Genomic DNA, 18464 nt, shown 5'->3' on the forward strand with positions numbered 1-18464 from the left:
TTTGCCATCGTTATAGGTTATAAAAGGTATAATATAACGTTTCGAGGATTGGAATCCATCCTCTTCGTCAGGTGTGGGAGGTATTGTTTTTGTATAATAATAATAAATCTTTATTGCGTTCACAATTTAAGAAAATTGTATACAATCGTCAATATACATGTAGTAAAATAAATTGAACTGTATAAACCAATTTAAATACACGTCATTTCACTTTTTAAAAAGGTTTTCAGATATGCTGATTACAATTTAGAACATAACTGAAGGACTTGACCAATTCATTTCAATTAACTTCAAATTTTTGATCCCAGCGGCTCATCATAAACTCTTCAACAGAGTAGAACATCCTCAACACCAATAGGTTTCTCAATCGAGATTTGAATTTTTTAGGACCATTAAAATTTTTTATTTCATCAGGGAGCTTATTTATCAACCTTATACCGATCTCGGATGGTAAACGTTCGAACGTGGCAGTTCTGTGCTGTTGAATACGGAAGTTGTCCCGACCCCTGCATTTAATACCCCTACAGTATGCCTCCCCCACCTGACAAAGAGGATAAATGCCAATCCTCGAAACGTAGAATTATATTTTTTGTCATAATTTCTGAAAGATAATAGTCTGGGCAGCTAGAGTCAACTTGAATTGTATAAGAACGCAAAGTTTATTTTTAGAGAAATCAATAGAAAAATTCTTTTTCTTCCTCTAAAATAAAGACAATTTATAAGTCACACTAGTTTGGATAGTTAATGAAGTGTGAGGTTAGAAAAAGAGTTAAAAAGTACCAAAATATAACATTTTTTTACAGATCCTATTATTTTGTTTGACACTTAAATGTGACAATTTTAAACCTCTATAACTCGTCGGTTGGTGGCATATAATTTATTTCTGTTAGACTATGCCTGACAGACATAAGGTCTCGAGCTAATAAGTATAGTATTCGGACAAATTTAATCATATGGTATTTTTTCAATTTCGTTACCCATTTTGAACACCACCAAACGATTTCGTATGCTTTTAACGCGTATGAGCATTTCTGGTTCGAGTGAATTATATTCCAACTCCAATGTTGCTTTTACCTTGTTTCCCGACCAAAAAATACATATATACATATCTGAGAAATCTACTTCTGTCAAAATACAATTAAAATTGGTTTTATAACAGTCTTTAAATGTATTATAAAGTTAGATTATAATGTTGTCTACTTGCATTACACTACTTACCGAGCACCGCATACTTAATATTTGCTAAAACGTACAGTTAAAAGTATATTTTTACTAAAACTTTTAGTTTTCTTCTCCGAATATTTTCTTACTATGTGAACAGCAGCGGTTGCTGAAAAGATTGAAATAAGACGTGTTGTTATTATCAAGCTTACTCTATGCTTTTCAAAATATAAATGAAAACAAATTGGATATAGTGGTTAAATTAATAACCATGCTGTTGTGCAGTTATAAAACATTGTTTCCACTACAAAATTTATTAAACTCAATAGGCTCTTTCAATTAATAATATTTGTTTGCTCTAATACAACTTAGAGGCCAAGATAGTATTTTTATAAATTTAGACACCAGTGGGTGTAGCCCAGAGGGAATTTCGACATAAGAGCAGGCCTATATGCATACCAAGGACCTTAAGAATGTCCATGTAAACTTTCAGTACAATCGGTTGAATAGTTTATGCTTAAAGGCGTAACAAACAAACAGTCACTTTTGCATTAAAAATATTATTAGGATTAGGATTAGTAGTAAATTTTAGGTGGACGTAACTCTTATAAGCTCTGTAGCTTGGGAAATTTAGCACATTCCAAAATCAAATTCTCGTAGTGTAATTTAGGTTTTGAGAGCTGATGGAGGACCACTTGGAGAAGTTCTGAAATCTGATCAAAATCATAATGGTATTCTAGTCATAGGGGAACAAACATTACTTGGACATTACACGGTTTACAGTACAAGTCAAATATTTCGCAGGATAAATGTGCTGGAAATGAAGTTACTTTCGAGCAAGGTAATTTATATCACAACTTCACGAGAGCCTTTACTCGGTTCCAATAGTGACGATAGCATAAACACACACAAAATAAAATTAATGGCAGAATTTGTTTTCAATTTTAAAGAAAAAATATATCAAAATAATTAAAAATTAATGAATGTAGCATGAACATTGAAAAGACGGAATTGAACTAAATGATCTGGGCAAAGACGTCCTTGTAGAAAAAATGACGATACCAATCTAACGCCTCTACTTTGAAAACAGGTAGGTATTCTTGAAAACGGATTTAAATTTCGTGCTTCTGGATCTGAAAAACCCCCTCAGATACCGATGTTCATTCTAATACACCGAAAATAACCGGTGGACAAAGGATAACCCCTTTCTCCCCCTTGTTTGATGCCACCATCTTGTGATATCACTTATACGTGTCTAGCGATTTAGCAACCATCTTGATACGGTAATAGATGCGACTTCCTGTTGGACCTAAATGCGTATTATATTTTATAATATATATTTTTCTTTGATATTTATTTGATTTATTGTTATTTTTTGTTTATTCCTTTTCTAACGTTGTGTCACATGTTAGAGGGGGGGGGGATTGATATATTTTAAAATTTTGTATTGGTGTGCACAATTATTTGATACGCCAAAAAGTATGTATTAACCTACAATGATTTCCAAATTTTTTATTTTTATTGGTCAAACCCTCTAGAAATAAAAGGGGTGGCCACTGACTTTGGATTACTCTGTATAAGTAATTAAAACATTAAAATATATACAGCTCGGTTTATTTTGATGTACATATTTTATTTCGATGTAAATAGTAGAATATGACTGAATCAGTTTAATATGATTTGTTTCAGGGTTACAACAAGGCAGTTTATAAAAGTTGTAAAACTTAGTTAAACAGTCTTGTTTCAAATCATAGTCCATACTCATCGTATAAACGAACAAATTAGATTATCTTCACTTGACAAGATGAATGGTGATAGATGTAATCTACTCAAAGGTTATTGATTCAATCTAATTTTGAATTACAGTTTTTAATCTAGCTGAGTGCAAGCAAAACTTCTGTGCAGGTTGGTCAGAAAATCAACTTTCGTTTACTTTGTTTGTTCCATATCCACACGCCAGTGTTGTTACAAATGCGTATTTCCCGTACGATACCTAAGGGGCAGGAATTTATAGTTGTAACGCAATATTTGTCATGTACAACTTTAGTGTCTATATCTATATCGAAAAGTTGGGTTACTGTCTGATACTAGGGTTTTTGCATTCATTGTTAATAGTGGACAAGGTGGAGTGACACAAGGTAGAGTGACACATGGTAGAGTGACACAATGTAGAGTGACACAAGGCAGAGTGACACAATGTAGAGTGACACAAGGCAGAGTGACACAATATAGAGTGACACAAGGTAGAGTGACACAAGGCAGAGTGACACAAGGTAGAGTGACACAAGGTAGAGTGACACAAGGTAAGAGTGACACAAGGCAGAATGACACAAGGTAGAGTGACACAAAGCAGAGTGACACAAGGTAGAGTGACACAAGGTAGAGTGACACATGGTAGAGTGACACAAGGCAGAGTGACACAAGGCAGAGTGACACAAGGTAGAGTGACACAAGGCAGAGTGACACAAGGCAGAGTGACACAAGGTAGAGTGACACATGGTAGAGTGACACAAGGTAGAGTGACACAAGGTAGAGTGACACAAGGTAGAGTGACACAAGGTAGAGTGACACAAGGTAGAGTGACACAAGGTAGAGTGACACATGGTGGAGTGACACACGGTAGAAGTACACGGCATCGTGTCACGTGACAGGCTCCTCTGAGGTCCAAAGCAAAATTTTTAAAGTCTATAGCTAATTCCATTATTGACAGAACGACAAAATATTATACGGCAAAAGCATTTTTAAATCCCAAAGATTTTATGTCTGCCTACTGGTGATAGGCTTCAACTACGCTCAGCCACATTTCATGTACATGCAACATCACAGAACTCGTATTATACTGTATTTTTGAAACCATGAGACTAGAAAAAAAAACAGTTCCTTTTAATTTTTTGACACTTAAAACGTTGTCAGCAGTTGCAGACTTATTCAAGTAAAATATAATAGAGCGTGACTTGAAAATATGAATACACTCTGTTTAGGTTTTGGTGGATAAAGATGGAGGGATTGAACTCGTGGCACCTTTCTAGTAAATAGAAGTACACTTTTTAGTCACTGTTACAATTTTGCCCATTTCCCAAAAATGGGATTTTGGGGGGGTGGATCAAAAGTTTTAAATGTAGAGACCCCATCGTGTCACCTCAATTGACAGGTATTGATAGAGCCACTATCACAATCCAGCACAAAATGGAAGCTCATTAAAATTAATTAAAAATTAACTGAGGCAAAAATGAACATTCACATCCTGAAGGTAAATAACTTCAATAGACAAACACCTTCCTTACAAACTCAAACCTGTTTTACAGTTATTACATGCTGTAGGGCAGACCTCCCTTATCTCATCAGTTTTGAGGAAGTAAAGTAATCATGTTCAGTCTCTGGTTGGAATTAACAAAGTTAAGACATGTTTTGTGATACTTTACATTAAAATGGAGTGTTTAAGTAAACAAGAACGTATTATGATCCTGATGACGCGAGGCTGCGGAGACCGGGTAAGATCTTATGATGAAGTATGGAATGTATTTAATGACAATCATCCCAATCAAACCCCTGTATCTAAATCAGGAGTTTAAAAAACAATCTAACGTTTTCCAGGAAGCAGGCATCGTTAAAGACTGCACCAAACCTGGACGACCAAGATCGACTGCAAACCATTGTCACTTGACGTTATACAGTCTGTTGTAGAAGATCCTCATGCCTCAATAAGAAATGTTTTTCAAATATTAGGTATATCTCAAACATCAGTTTTGTAAAGTTTTACAAGACAGTGGTTATAAAGCGTACCAAATTCGTTTAGTTCATGAGCAAAGTGAGGACGATTTTGAGCGTCGATTAACATTTTGTGAAACAATTATGCAAAACATTGATAACAATAAAATTAGATTAAACAACATTGCTTTCTCGAATGAAGCAAATCTTATCTTAAACGGTAACGTTAACAGACACAATGCTGGTTATTGGACTGATGTTAACCCTCATTGAATGAGAGAGCAATATACCCAGCATCCTGAAAAATTAAATGTTTGGTTTGGAGTTGTAAGGGATCAGTTTTGTTGGGCCCTTTTTATTGATGGAAACCTCAATGACAAGGTATATGAGGAAATGTTACAAAATCAGTTTTATCTAGCTATCCAAGTAGCAACCAAAAGCTGTAATGAAATTTGGTTCCAGCAGAATGGAACACCTCCACACTATGGCTTGCATATCCGCGAGTATTTAAATAATATTTTTCCAAATCGCTGGATAGGGAGAGAAGAGGAAGTATTGAGTGGCCACCAAGATTGCCAGATCTATCTCCACTTGACCACTTTGTGTGGGATCACTTAAAAAACTTCTATAAAACGAAACCTCAGTGCATTACCTTGAGTGCATTAAAATGACCTTAGGGACAGAATAGTTGTAGAAATCCAAAAAAATCCCGCGTGAATCCATACAGCTTGCCGTTTCAAGTTCCTAAAACCGGCTTGGACATTATCAAACTGTAATAGAACAGCAACTTGAACATCTGATATATACCCAGGTTAGTAAGTTTTTGCCGTTTTATTGCTTAACGTCATTGTAATGAATAATGTTATTGTAACTTTACATTTAAACATTTTAAACTGCTCCCCAAAAAGCTCATTTTTTTGGGGATACGGTTCGCTTTGGTTTCCTAGAGGGGTTTCATGAGTTTCATGTTTCTATCTATTCTGTTTAACTTAATTAATTTAAATGAGCTGCCATTTTGTATTGCTTTGGGATTGAAGGCTCTAGTTTCCACTGTTCTTTTGTTATCAAGACTTTTCAAATGAGGTGTTACTTAATAAATTTTTTTCATTTAAACATTTCGAGCCCCCCAAATTCCATTTTTGAGAAATGGGCAAAGTTGTATCAGTGACTAAGAAGTTCACTTCTATTTCCTAGAAGGGTGTCTCTAGGTCCATTCCTCCATCTTTATTCATAAAAAACTAAACAGAGTGATCCATACTTTTAAATCACACCGTATAGTTATTCCATTATATCATAATACTTGCCTTTTTTATTTTTTAAAAAAGGTAAAGTAAGTAATGTGTTAGATTGTACCTGAAGTATGGTTAATATAAAACTAATAATAATTTTCAGCTAGAACATTATTCGTAGCTCAGGAAAAAAATATAATCTTAAAAAGTGGAGGGTACGATTTTAAAAAGTGCGTACGAGAGAAACTTAAATTTGCGCTTTAGTAATGAGCATATTGGATCAACGTAAAGTTCAAAGTTTACTCATATATACTTTCTGATAAACAAGAAAAACACAAATAAAATTTGTAAGTACTTAAGTTACCTCCAAACAATACTGAAATTACTTAAAATTGGAAACTGGCTAAAACATTACTTCAAATAGTGTTAAAATTATTTATTTTTGTGAACATACTAATACTATTATGCTCATTTAAGAACGTATTACTATATTGATATACACCAGCACGGTATAATTGTATTGTTAATGTAATTTCATCTAGAACAGCCTACACATTGCTTAGACATCAGTCCCAATTCCTAGAACAAATTCCGTAGCTCTGTTTCAGCTGATATTTGTATATTACAAATTTGTAGAAAGATGACGTGTTTAAAAAATAAATTGTGTATTTAAAACGTTCATTCAACACACTCTAATTAAATCTTTCAACATTGATTCTTGTGGCTTTTTGTTGCGGTAAATATTTGAATATGAATATATGCGTGAAACTATATGAAAATAAATGTAAAACTTTACCTTCAAACATCACGAAATTACGGGAAGGAAATCCGTAGGTACTTATTTACTTCAGTTGAAAATACAAATAAAATTTTTTTAATACGTTTCAGCACAATATATTGAATCTTACAAAATAATAAGATGTTGTCAATGGGATAATGAGGATTTTGGCAATGACGAACGACAAGACACACCCTCCACCTTTTACCTAGAATTTACACATTCTAAAATGGGCTTCCAGGATACATATATTTTACTTAAAAATATGGCGTATATTTTAGTGTTACGTAAATAATATATATTTTATATTTCAACGCTTTTTATATTCAAACCATACCGTCCCCTTATAAGAAATGCTGGGATATAAATCTTCATATATTTTTATACAAGATATGTTTACTGTGTACATAATTAATTAAATTTTGAGATATGAAAGTAATTGTGTGTTTTTACCGTTTTTACTGCCAATGAGCGGATGACGTCCACTGCGTTCATTGTGCATATATGCGCAGACGCTCGGCGATCAAATATAGATATAGAAAATATGAAATTCCAGTTAAATATAATTTACAAGGCACGATATTTCGTAACGTTGACTGTCTAATTCTCGGTTTTTCACTCACAAAGAGCGACAGGAACACGTTATAGTGATCGGTAAATAACTATTGTAAGAATTAATGAATGTACACGAATATAAATCGACGAAATGTAATCTATTTTGTTTGTTGGTGATTTTAATGTCATTCTACTATTCATAAAAAAGACTCCAATGTCATATTAGACATTCTTTTTGGATACAGTTTTATACAAACTATAAGAGGCATCAGTCACAGATCTGACAGGGGACGGACGATATAGACATTTTTGTTAATCTTACAAATATCAAATTAGCCTTTTATTTAGCAGTTTCTTAGAAGCAAGTTCGCTCAAAATTAAAAAATAAAAGTGATAATATTTAGTAAAAAATATTTCAACATGAAGTCAAAGTTCTTAATCGTAAAATTAGAAATAAGTTTTAGGTCTTGATATTTTACAGATCAATGCCCGACGAAAATTAAATAGTTATTAACTTATATAAATTAAATTCTGAACATATAATTTTTCTTTTAGAGTAAAATTCGACCATGTCAAAGGCTTGATTGTTTCCGGTGGCAACCCTTTGAGGGCAACCTGGAACATTATCACCAATTTAAATGTATAACTTTAGCAATCTAAACTTGAGGTGGGTGAATTGAAAATCAACGGGATTATCACACAAGATCTTCAAGAAATGTTTATAGTTTTATATACTGACTTTATCGAAAACCCTGCCACAATAAAATCTAAATCCTTTTATTCCAGTAAACAGGACAGTCTTACCACTGTTCAATATAGATTTCAACTTTTCTATTATTAATATATTTTATTCAATTTTGTTTCCAAAAAGTCCAGTTAATTCAGAGTCCGGATGCAATCTCTTAAAAAGAGTATTACAATTGGTTCTTTTCTCACTAGTAAAAATTATATTTTTGAGCTATTCACAATTGTACTCTCATTTACGATTTAATTTAGGCTTTTAACTTTGTTGACCACGAGACCCTCAGGGCGACTTAACCTGGAATATTTGAGATATGGCATAGTTTTCTGGAGATTTTGAGTTCTTCATAATTGTAATAAAATATTTATTCCGCGTAGACTTGGAATCTCAGACTGCGAGAAGGTTTCAGAGAATACTTTTCGTCAGATAGCATCTAAACACTCTCATTTTTTATTAATGTGTCATTGAATTGATTTTGTTTTCAATAAAAACAGTTCCAGAACATTGATCAAGCAATAGAAGATAAAATTAGCCAAAAACAGAGACATTGAAGTCACACATTTATAAGAATACAATTCTTTACTTTTGTCCTAAACTATGTAACTTTCAAAATTAGTAAGTTATCTTGTCGGAAAGGCATTTTACTGTTTGCATAAATTCTAGATTTTATTTTAATACGAGCTTAACATTTAATTTCTAATTATATTTATCATTATTAATTATTTTTATTATATTCGTGGAATAAATAGTAAACAAAACATGTTCTAGTGTGTAAATAAAACATTTAGAAAATACAAACACTCCAGTTAGATATTATTTAAAAGATCACGGTATTGTTTTGCTTTGGTTGTAGACTAAAAGTTTTTGTGAACATTTGATTAAAATATAATATAATAAGATCAATTAAATAGGTTATTGCATACTGCACCAGAAGTCACCGCCGAAGAGTTGACAGTCAGTATTATATATATAGGTCAACTGTAAAACACGTTTTTGCTAACCATCTAATTTAGTATATGTTTCGAACAATTTTTGTTAGCACAACACTGGATAAGTAAAACAGTAACAGTGTACGAGATAACATTTAATTAATGTTAAGAAATAAAATGTTTTAAAATAGTAAAATCAGCGAACTAAAGGGTTTGTACTTTTGTTTGTTACTACTATGGTTCGATTACGAGTATACCTTCAGGTTATTGCAAGTTCAAATACACCTTGAATGTTTGTATCGATGGGGAGGGGTTAGAACCCCAAACGCCCCCACCCTGGATACGTCTATGGAATTCCGCAATCATCTTTCTTCTGACGACATACTACTGGATCGTTTGTGGCTATACTTCGATAGGGTCTTCTTTGAGGATGTTGAAATTGCTGGCATTGTCCATAAGTCTCGTGAACACAATGCACTATCGTCCAGGAAGATGTTTACCATTGTGTATAGAATTCTTTAGCTTCAAACACAACCTGCGCCATATTCAAAGGTTACGGCTTTAATTCATATTTCAGTATGATGAATGGGGCTTTATAATTCTGTACCAAGCAGTCTAAACTTTTTGTGATAATTTAACACATTCAAAATAATAGTGATCCTTAACAATGCCTACGTTAACTATTAAGATTTAGTTTTGATACAAGATATACGAGTTGATGATCTACTCCTGGACTACTCTCATAAGCAGGTTAGATAGCAGTGTGCTACTGTAAGTTTGCAACTTTTATAGAGAATTTGAAATTTTTCTAAATGCAATTTGTAAATTTGCTTCAAACTTTTTCTGGCATCGAACAAAATCCTATAGATGCAAACCGAATTTCGCGTTTCCACTAATAGTGGGTACAATACTGAAACTTCCATTGACCTTTGCTTAAAACTCAAAAGTGTACCAAACGTTGCCATCTTTTAGTTGCATAACGGCTGTATTCCTCTCTGCGCCTGCGCAGCTTTTCAGTTGATCAGCTGGGTTGTACTGCTGACGTATTGTCCAGACGTCTATTTCCAATCAGCTGTTGTTGCTTTATTATACAGGTCCCCCAATTTCTGTCCTCAGTTCTCCTGAAAGTGGATCAATATCATCCCTGTTCAGATCTGCTAAAAGTGCAGCAGTGTCACTATTACTCCTTTTTGCTCGTTTTAGTGACAATCTTGTCTATATCTCCTTTGTGCTCGTTAGGCAGCCAAAATATAACACACACTTATAGCTGCAATTACGTCATCCATTCTGACTCATCTTAAATAATACTAGCCATCCAAATAAAAAGGTGTTCAATCACTTTTAAAGCACAAACATAGCTCGCTTGCAACATATTAGTTAAAAAATAAAAAGTTTTGAAACTAAATGTCGCGAACAAAGTTAATACTAGTTGTAAACTTTGGTTACAGACTGCCGTGTAAAGTAAAATGGAGAATTAATATTAATAAGTCAAGTCTTCTGTATATTGTTATGGTCAATAAGTCATGTAAATGTTTTTCTGTTGATTTGATAATTGGTAGAAGGGTGTAACAAAATATAGCGATGTATAGGCCTACATCCTTTCAAAATATAAGATATGAGTCTAAACCATTACAAAGGAATAAGGTGATATATTACGAGTAAATTTTAACTAACCAGCTGATATTGAGTTGGCCCACGGACTCATAATGACGGCTAAGATCCAGAAAAGGCAAATCTAGAGGATAGGAGCTTTCGATTGATACTAATTATGTACTAAATAGTAGATTTAGTAACCTGAAATCACCGTAAAACAATCAAGGTTTATTTTAGCAATATTAGGAATTTCTGATTCAGTTTCTCATTTCTTGCTGTTTCTTCGGTTAAGTACCACGCAAATAGAGTCAAAACCTTGGGCTACTGAATATTTAATCTATCGCCATTGCTATTAAAATGTAATTGTCCTATTAATGACATAGGACCAACAGTAATGATGAAATTATGAATGCAGTCAATGATAATAAGTTCTTAGGAATATTCCTAGATAAGGAACTGACCTGGAATGAAAATATTAATTACTTATGTTCCAAGGTGCCTCGTAACATATATGTTATCACACATCTATCAAAGATCTGTCATCCAAATATTTTATTAACTGTATATTATGGAATGATTTTCCCATGCCTATCATATGGTATAGAGGTAAGGAGTAAATGTGCAGCAAGAGAATGAAAAAGATTGTTTATTTTACAAACAAACAAAAACTTTGAGGATAATATCCAATCTTAGAAATATGGAATCATGTACAAGGTGCCTTTAATCATTTTAGACTTCTCACTCCGCCTTCTTTGTACATTTAAAAAACAATTATGTTTTCTCGTTAAAAATGTACGTTGACAACAGGCAGAGATTTGTATTCACATAATAACAGATTTAATGGACATGTTAGGCCACATCATCATAGACTGAACGTGTATGAAAATCTCCCCTCTTATTCTGGAGGATGTCCTTTTTAATTTTTTGCCTGAAAACATTAAGAATGAACAAAATTCTCGATTGTTTAATGGTAAATCAAAATAATTTTTACTAAAAATGTGTTTTGCAATGTGGATGAATTCAGACTATTTCCAAAATTAAAATTGAACTTCATGTTTTATTTTTAAAAACTTTATTTTGTTACTGTTCCCATAGATGTTTAAGCATTTTCACTGATAAGAGTCTCTAGCAGCTGAACTCTGATGACAGGATGAAATAGCAAAAAAAGGGTAATTGAATAGCAAAGCCTGAGAGCAATCATCTACATCACCGAAGACGCCTATTCAACTGCAAACGCCCAAAGCAAGAAAAAGATTTGTCCTTTTAAAACTTGCAAATGGCAAAGTACGGTAAAAAAATATAATATCTGGAATTGCTAGCAACATGAAAGCTTTTCCGATAATAAATATGAGAATCGTACAATACACGTTATGAACAATTTTAGTTTGAAGTACTAACATCAGCTATATTTTGCAGGACATCAAAACTTGTTATGTTATTAAGAGACTTACGCACAACCAAAAATCCTTTTTTCTAACTTCCGATCAGTGTAGACAACTGTATTTATCTTCAAGTGTAAAAAAATCAGTATTCAAAATAAGTTGATTGTGGCAGAATAGGCTAAGGACAAATCTTTTTGCGATTATTTATGTGATTTTCCTTGGGATAGAGTAGGAGTTGTTATCAGAGATTAAGCTTACTTTTTTTATAAAACCATAGACTATAGATATTGATATAGAACATAAATATCTATAGTCTGTGATAAAACTGTTAACCTAATCTCAGAGATAACGGCGCAGCGCGGCCCGAAGATGCCGTTGGAGAGAGGTAAAGACCCTGATGAATGCAGTCAGCTACGAGCTGGGCAGGAGAGTTCTGCGGGCAACAGCTCAAACAAATACAGGCGACACGCTGCAGCTGAGCGAAGCAGTCTGTAGGCAACAAAAACTGGCTGTTTTCTAGAGTCTCATGTAAGTTACGGTGATATAGCTTCTTGGTGAGAAATAACTTCCTCAAATTTAGAAAGAAACCTTATTCAACAAAATAGACCTTCTTCTTTGTTTAAAGTTTGTTACTGACGATCGAAGGTTTGAAAAGATAACAGTATTTCGTAATAGGTTATAAAGGTATAACACAACGTTTCGAGGTCAATCAATCCTCTTCGTCAGGTGGGGGAGGTATTAATACATAAAAAATAATGAACAGAAAGAAGTAAAGAAGGGAAAGAAAAGGGTTCAAACATACCCAAAAGCTGCTTGGTGTCCAGTCCAGGATGCTATTCCCTTCTTTACTTATTTCTGTTCTTTATTTCTATATGTATTAATATCTTCCCCACCTGACGAAGAGGATAGATTCCACTCCTCGAAACGTTGTTATACCTTTTATAACCTATAACGATGGCAAATGTCCGAAATCCTGTTATCCTTTCAAAACAGAGCTGTTAGCCGTCTTATAGATGTGGTGCATTTTTATATCTTTGACACAGTGTCTACTTTACAACCAACACATTCAACCATTCACCGCCATAACATAAGACATGCCTCAAACCTTGTCATATCCCCCACCACCTTCCAGTAGTCTGTACAGCAAAAACCAATAAACAGTTCAAACTACTGCCAGAAGAACTGCAAAACTTATCTGCAGAACAGTAGAAGACCCTTCATCTGAAGAGACCTGTCTTCTCAATGGATGAATTTATAAAAGAGGAACACTGAAAGAAGACACTATATTAAATTATTTATGATTGATGTAACTATATGACACATTACTAACCTCCAATATGTAAATGATGAATTTGCCTTTTGTGTATTATTCTAGTCATCATAATTGGTAAGACAGAGTGAACACCTTCACCGAGTTTCAAATTAGGGGTAAAGCAAAAAGAAATTCAAACAGAGTGGCCCCATATCTAAATGTCTCGTAATAATTGTAAGATAAAGAAAACTGGACAGTAACTATTAATAGACTGCTAGATTTCAAAATACTAGAACATTCTAATATCTAGATCAATTGTTTTTTCACCCCTCCATCATGCTTATGATAAATAATAAAAAATTGTCCACAACTCATTTATTAATGTTTCAGATACGAACAACTTTGATTACGTGATAGGCTAATGCTCAGAAAACTGGAAACTCCATGTTAGACTTGGTTACTTAGGAACCTGAATGAACCGGAATTTAATTGATAGTGACACCTTTGATTATGCAACGCTAAGAGAAGATATTGCAACCAATGTTAAAATCTATTACCATCTTAAAGGAGGAAACAGGGAGAGGGCCTTTTTTATTATTGTTGGTTCATGCTAGATAAACTTCGTAAAACCTATTAATAAACTCCGAAAATAACTTTAAAAGTATTCACTTTAACATATTAAAACTATTCAACAATAATAGTAGTAATTCAAATGAATAATTTTAAAATTTAATTAATAAAATTTAATAAAACCCACAACATTAAAATACAAGGGCAACTTTATTCAGAAAGTAAGGAACGCTTTGGAACCATAAAAAATCAAGTACAAGAAGAAAATGTTTTATATACATCTAAAGAGGGACTACAATACTACTTTTCTACATAATCCCCATATGAATCCAGGCACTTATAATAGTGGGGGATAAACTTTGAAATTCCATGACATAGAATTATGCTGCCTCACTCACCTGCATTTTTAGTCATATTTTAAATCAAAATAATAATGTATATTTCCTACAACAGACATAATATTGAAATAGTTCTTAATGTTTTAAAACACATTTTGCTTAACAGGATTTTTGGTTCATGTTATGAAGTAAATATAACTTCTTGTGTTATATCTTGTTAAAATAATTTCTCTAGATACACTTTTCAGGTATACTATAGGCTTATGTCTTGTTTTACAATCTTAGTAACATTCAAAATTAATTCTTTAATATTAAAATTCTTTTAAATACTTCATTCTGGACTAACTTATTGCCACACTTGACACTAGCTGTTACCCACGGCTTCGAATGCAAATCTTAGAATCAAATCCTTATATTACTTAGTAAAAGCAATTATGATGTAATATGATAGGAATCCTATACGAATTTTAAAACGTAAGTAGGCATACATCAGGTAGATAATATTTAAATTCGTGGTAAATAGTATCAGAGTTTAACTTAATTATTATATCATGTTTTGGCACATGTAGGAGCATTTCTGGTTCTAATTAATTATATACATAACGTCACAGCTGAATCTGCCTTGTCATCCCGATCAAGAAAACACAAATCTCAGATCACACAAGTCTCGGAAACTTACTTCGGTCAAAAAGCGTATATTTCCAGCCTTGTCATATATTTCAGGTCTAAGATATTTCCAGTACTATAGTAGAGTTTTTCCTTGTTGTTCTGACGAAGAAGAAATATATATATATATATATATATATATATATATAATATATATATATATATATATATATATATATTATATATATATATACTATATATACTTACGTAGGACTGAGATGCCTACTTTGGTTAAATAGTGCTTACTTAAGACCATTTAAATTCACTTACCTACTATGTCACAGTTTAGCTTGCCACATTGCCTCGATCAAATTTTATATACGTTCGATTATCTAGTTCTCAGAAATCTACTTTGGTCAAATTCGTGTTGACATAGTTGAGTTTACCTTGTCCTGATGAAGAAAATACACACATAAGTAGGACTGAAAAGCCTATTACGACCTAGGGGAGAGTCCTACCTACTTACTATGTACTTTCGGTATAAGAGGGAAATTCTTATTAAGGTTTTGCAACTTTCCAAAATAATCGTTATTTTTTTTAAAGTTTTGTGTTACACTTGTTTTTTTGGACTGTAGCCAGCGAAAGAATGAATCGTTGAGGCATGTTAGTATTCATTTCTCTGTTTATCCATTAGCCATTGTTAAAATGTAATATCATAATGTCAAGGAAGCCCGCCAGTTTAAAACAACTTATGTGAAAACATTCATAACTTTGTTTATTAAGGTTAGTTTTATAACAGTATTTAATGCATTAGATGATTGTAATTTGTCACTGGTGCAATCTGGTGTAAAATTTATATATTAATGTTTTATTTACTATCTGCATTTACACTACCGATCAAGCACTGTTTACTTATTATTGATTAAAATTCAAATGTAAACAGATGTTTCAGAAAGTTTGTGAACTATAGCTGTCAAAATACGTTTCTTATCATAACATTCAAATGTAAACAAACTAATTTTTCAATTTGAAGTCGACTTTATTTGGTGAAATGAATGTGTTATGGGTGGTAAAAAGCACTCTAAAATGTTAATTCAGACCAAAAGCTATACCTGTTCCAAAATTCAGCACAATCCGTATAGCAGTTTCAGCGTGATTCGAGGACAAACCTCCAATCATCCAAATATCCAAACATTCAAACTTTCGCATTTATAATATTAGTATTTATAATAGGGATTCATAATCTTGGAAATACCCTTAGGCGATATTTAAAAACAATTACCAAGGAGATTTTATTATTTAATGATGCGTGATATTCAAAAATAGACAATCGGTGTTTCATTACAATTGACCAGAATGTTATTACCATGAGAATTTTATCCTAAATTTAATATTGAAGCAATGCATATGATTCACAATTTAGTGAAATAGAATTGCAGTTGTGATCTGTACAGTATTTTTATAAGGAGTGTAGATGAGCTTTCTAAAGAAGACATTAGAAAGTGGAAGCCATTTTCCATTTCAATGGATATAGAAGATGTGCCACTTATGGTTCAAGGTGTCCAGAGATGGTATTAAAGCATCAAGAAAGAGTACAGTAGAGAAAGGATTGGACCAAAAATTCCTGTAATTCCTGACGGTCCCTTAATTCGGTTTACTTTCCAACATCAGTGAATATCTGAACAAGAGTTGGTAAAATCCTGTTACATCAATCCATGGACTGTTGAATTTGTCAGTTACGAAATTCATTATTTTTGCACTTATGAAACATAGGGAATCTGGCTACTGGTACAAAAAAGTCGTTTGAAATTATCTGTAAAAAAATGTACGGACTTGGAATTTTCAGCCTGTGATGAAAACTGACTCATTGTCAGAGAGTTTGCTAAAAATCTCACATTATTTATCCATGGTCTTTACGCTTCTGAGACGAATACTACTGGAATTTTCAGTTACATTAATCCATAGGCTCACACCTTGAGCCCATTGAAATCGACTTAGAGACGATGAAATTCCTAGTTACATCAATACATGGTCTACACAGTTTTTTTTGCAGGTTCTGCACAGATGAGTCATTAAAAATCTTATATGCCCATGTTTTTGGAATGTATATGACTGAGGGATTGTATAGGTAGGTGGTTACTAGTAATCATATTATACAAAAATTTGTAAAATATATTTTAAATTGGTATAAATTCTCACATTAGGACAGTATTTATAGAATTTTAATAGTTTCCTAAATTTTAACATTTACTGTGGGACAACAGACACATTTTTATCCAATCTTTGGAACATATTTTGCAATATAGTAAAGGTCCGTTTTTCATGTTTACTATCTCCAATTGAATGATCTTACAAGAAACTCTGGTCTGCCTTTAATTCCTTTTTAGGATGATTCTAGAGCCCATCCACTCCCGCAAGCTTCAGCCGTAACAGAATTTACTGAGCTATCATTGGCTGAGCTTTAGCAAAACTCATCACTCATGGGTCTGGAAAAATTTAATTTCTGTCTATCAGTCTCTCTGCATGATATCTCAAAAAAGGCCTCACAAAAAATAAAAGTATTAAATATTGGTTTTATGTTTTTAATGTAAGTAAGTTAATACATGTAGATTATTTACTTTAAAAAAATAATATAGTGAAAGTTAATGTAAAAAAGTTGGTGACAATATCACATTTTAGTGCACTCCTGCATTTAAATACCCCTCTACATCACCGAAACTTTTATTATTTAAGCACAAAAAAGTGAATATCATTTGACAAGATATTTTGATAAAGATTATCTGGAGGTTTTAAATTTTTGCATGAAACTTCATCTATACATGGACAAAAATGAGTTCTGTTATGGTGCATACCCAACCATGGAATTTGGCTAAACATCATTGAAGCACTTAGGTAGGACTATCAATTTTTAGTAAAGCTGCAATATCTTTTTGTATGCTGGGGGATGTACTCATTTACTTTCAGTATGATTGTTTATATATCTGTTCACAGAACATCTTGAGCATGAAATGAGCTATAGGTCTGACATTTTACATGCAACTTCAGTGAAGCCATTACGCAATATGTGGTGTGGCATTCCTACCTTGTAATAATTGTGCCATTTTCATTTATTATAAATGTTTTTTTGTAAATAGATGCCATAACAGTTTTTGCCTTTAAAGGGACTGAAAAATTGTAAATTTTTAATGTAATCCATTAAACAGGTATCCTTTTTTATGAGATTCCTGGAACAGAAGAGTGTCTGTTGTAGTGATATCTTTCAATATTATTGTGAACTGCTTTGGTTACCTCTTTAAGATGGTCAAATTTGCCAGACACTGGATGTCAAATTTTAAACAACTTAATACAATGGAAGGAACAAGTAATAACAGGCAGCTGGAGTTGGTCCTAGGTCTAGGCAGGTAATATTAAACTGAAAATAAAATTACCAGAAAAAGTGTGTGAAAACTGTTTTTAGCTTATGTGCACACAGTAAAATAAACCTTTACCAATTTTTTCCTGTGAGAACAAAACTTATGTACAGTAAGGTATGATACTAAAAAGTTATAAAATTATAAGATAATTCCTAATTTGTAATTAATTAAATTAAAAAACTAATAGACTAATAATTAACTAATAGTT

At 32.7% G+C, this 18464-nt stretch overlaps 1 protein-coding gene across 1 annotated transcript; it reads right to left on the reverse strand.

Moving 5' to 3' along the window:
• Positions 1–3235: 3235 nt before the first annotated feature.
• On the reverse strand, positions 3236–3862 carry LOC124365601 (keratin-associated protein 10-3-like). Its single transcript, XM_046821591.1, has one exon. The coding sequence runs from the start codon at positions 3860–3862 to the stop codon at positions 3236–3238; it is 627 nt and encodes a 208-aa protein (XP_046677547.1).
• Between the last annotated feature and the right edge of the window lie 14602 nt (positions 3863–18464).

The sequence above is a fragment of the Homalodisca vitripennis genome, chromosome 6 (genome assembly GCF_021130785.1).
Source record: "Homalodisca vitripennis isolate AUS2020 chromosome 6, UT_GWSS_2.1, whole genome shotgun sequence".
NCBI lineage: Eukaryota > Metazoa > Arthropoda > Insecta > Hemiptera > Cicadellidae > Homalodisca > Homalodisca vitripennis.

What these genes read in the sequence shown, in the direction of transcription:
- LOC124365601 (XM_046821591.1), bottom strand. Translation starts at nt 3,862, where the DNA reads ATGGAATTAGCTATAGACTTTAAAAATTTTGCTTTGGACCTCAGAGGA.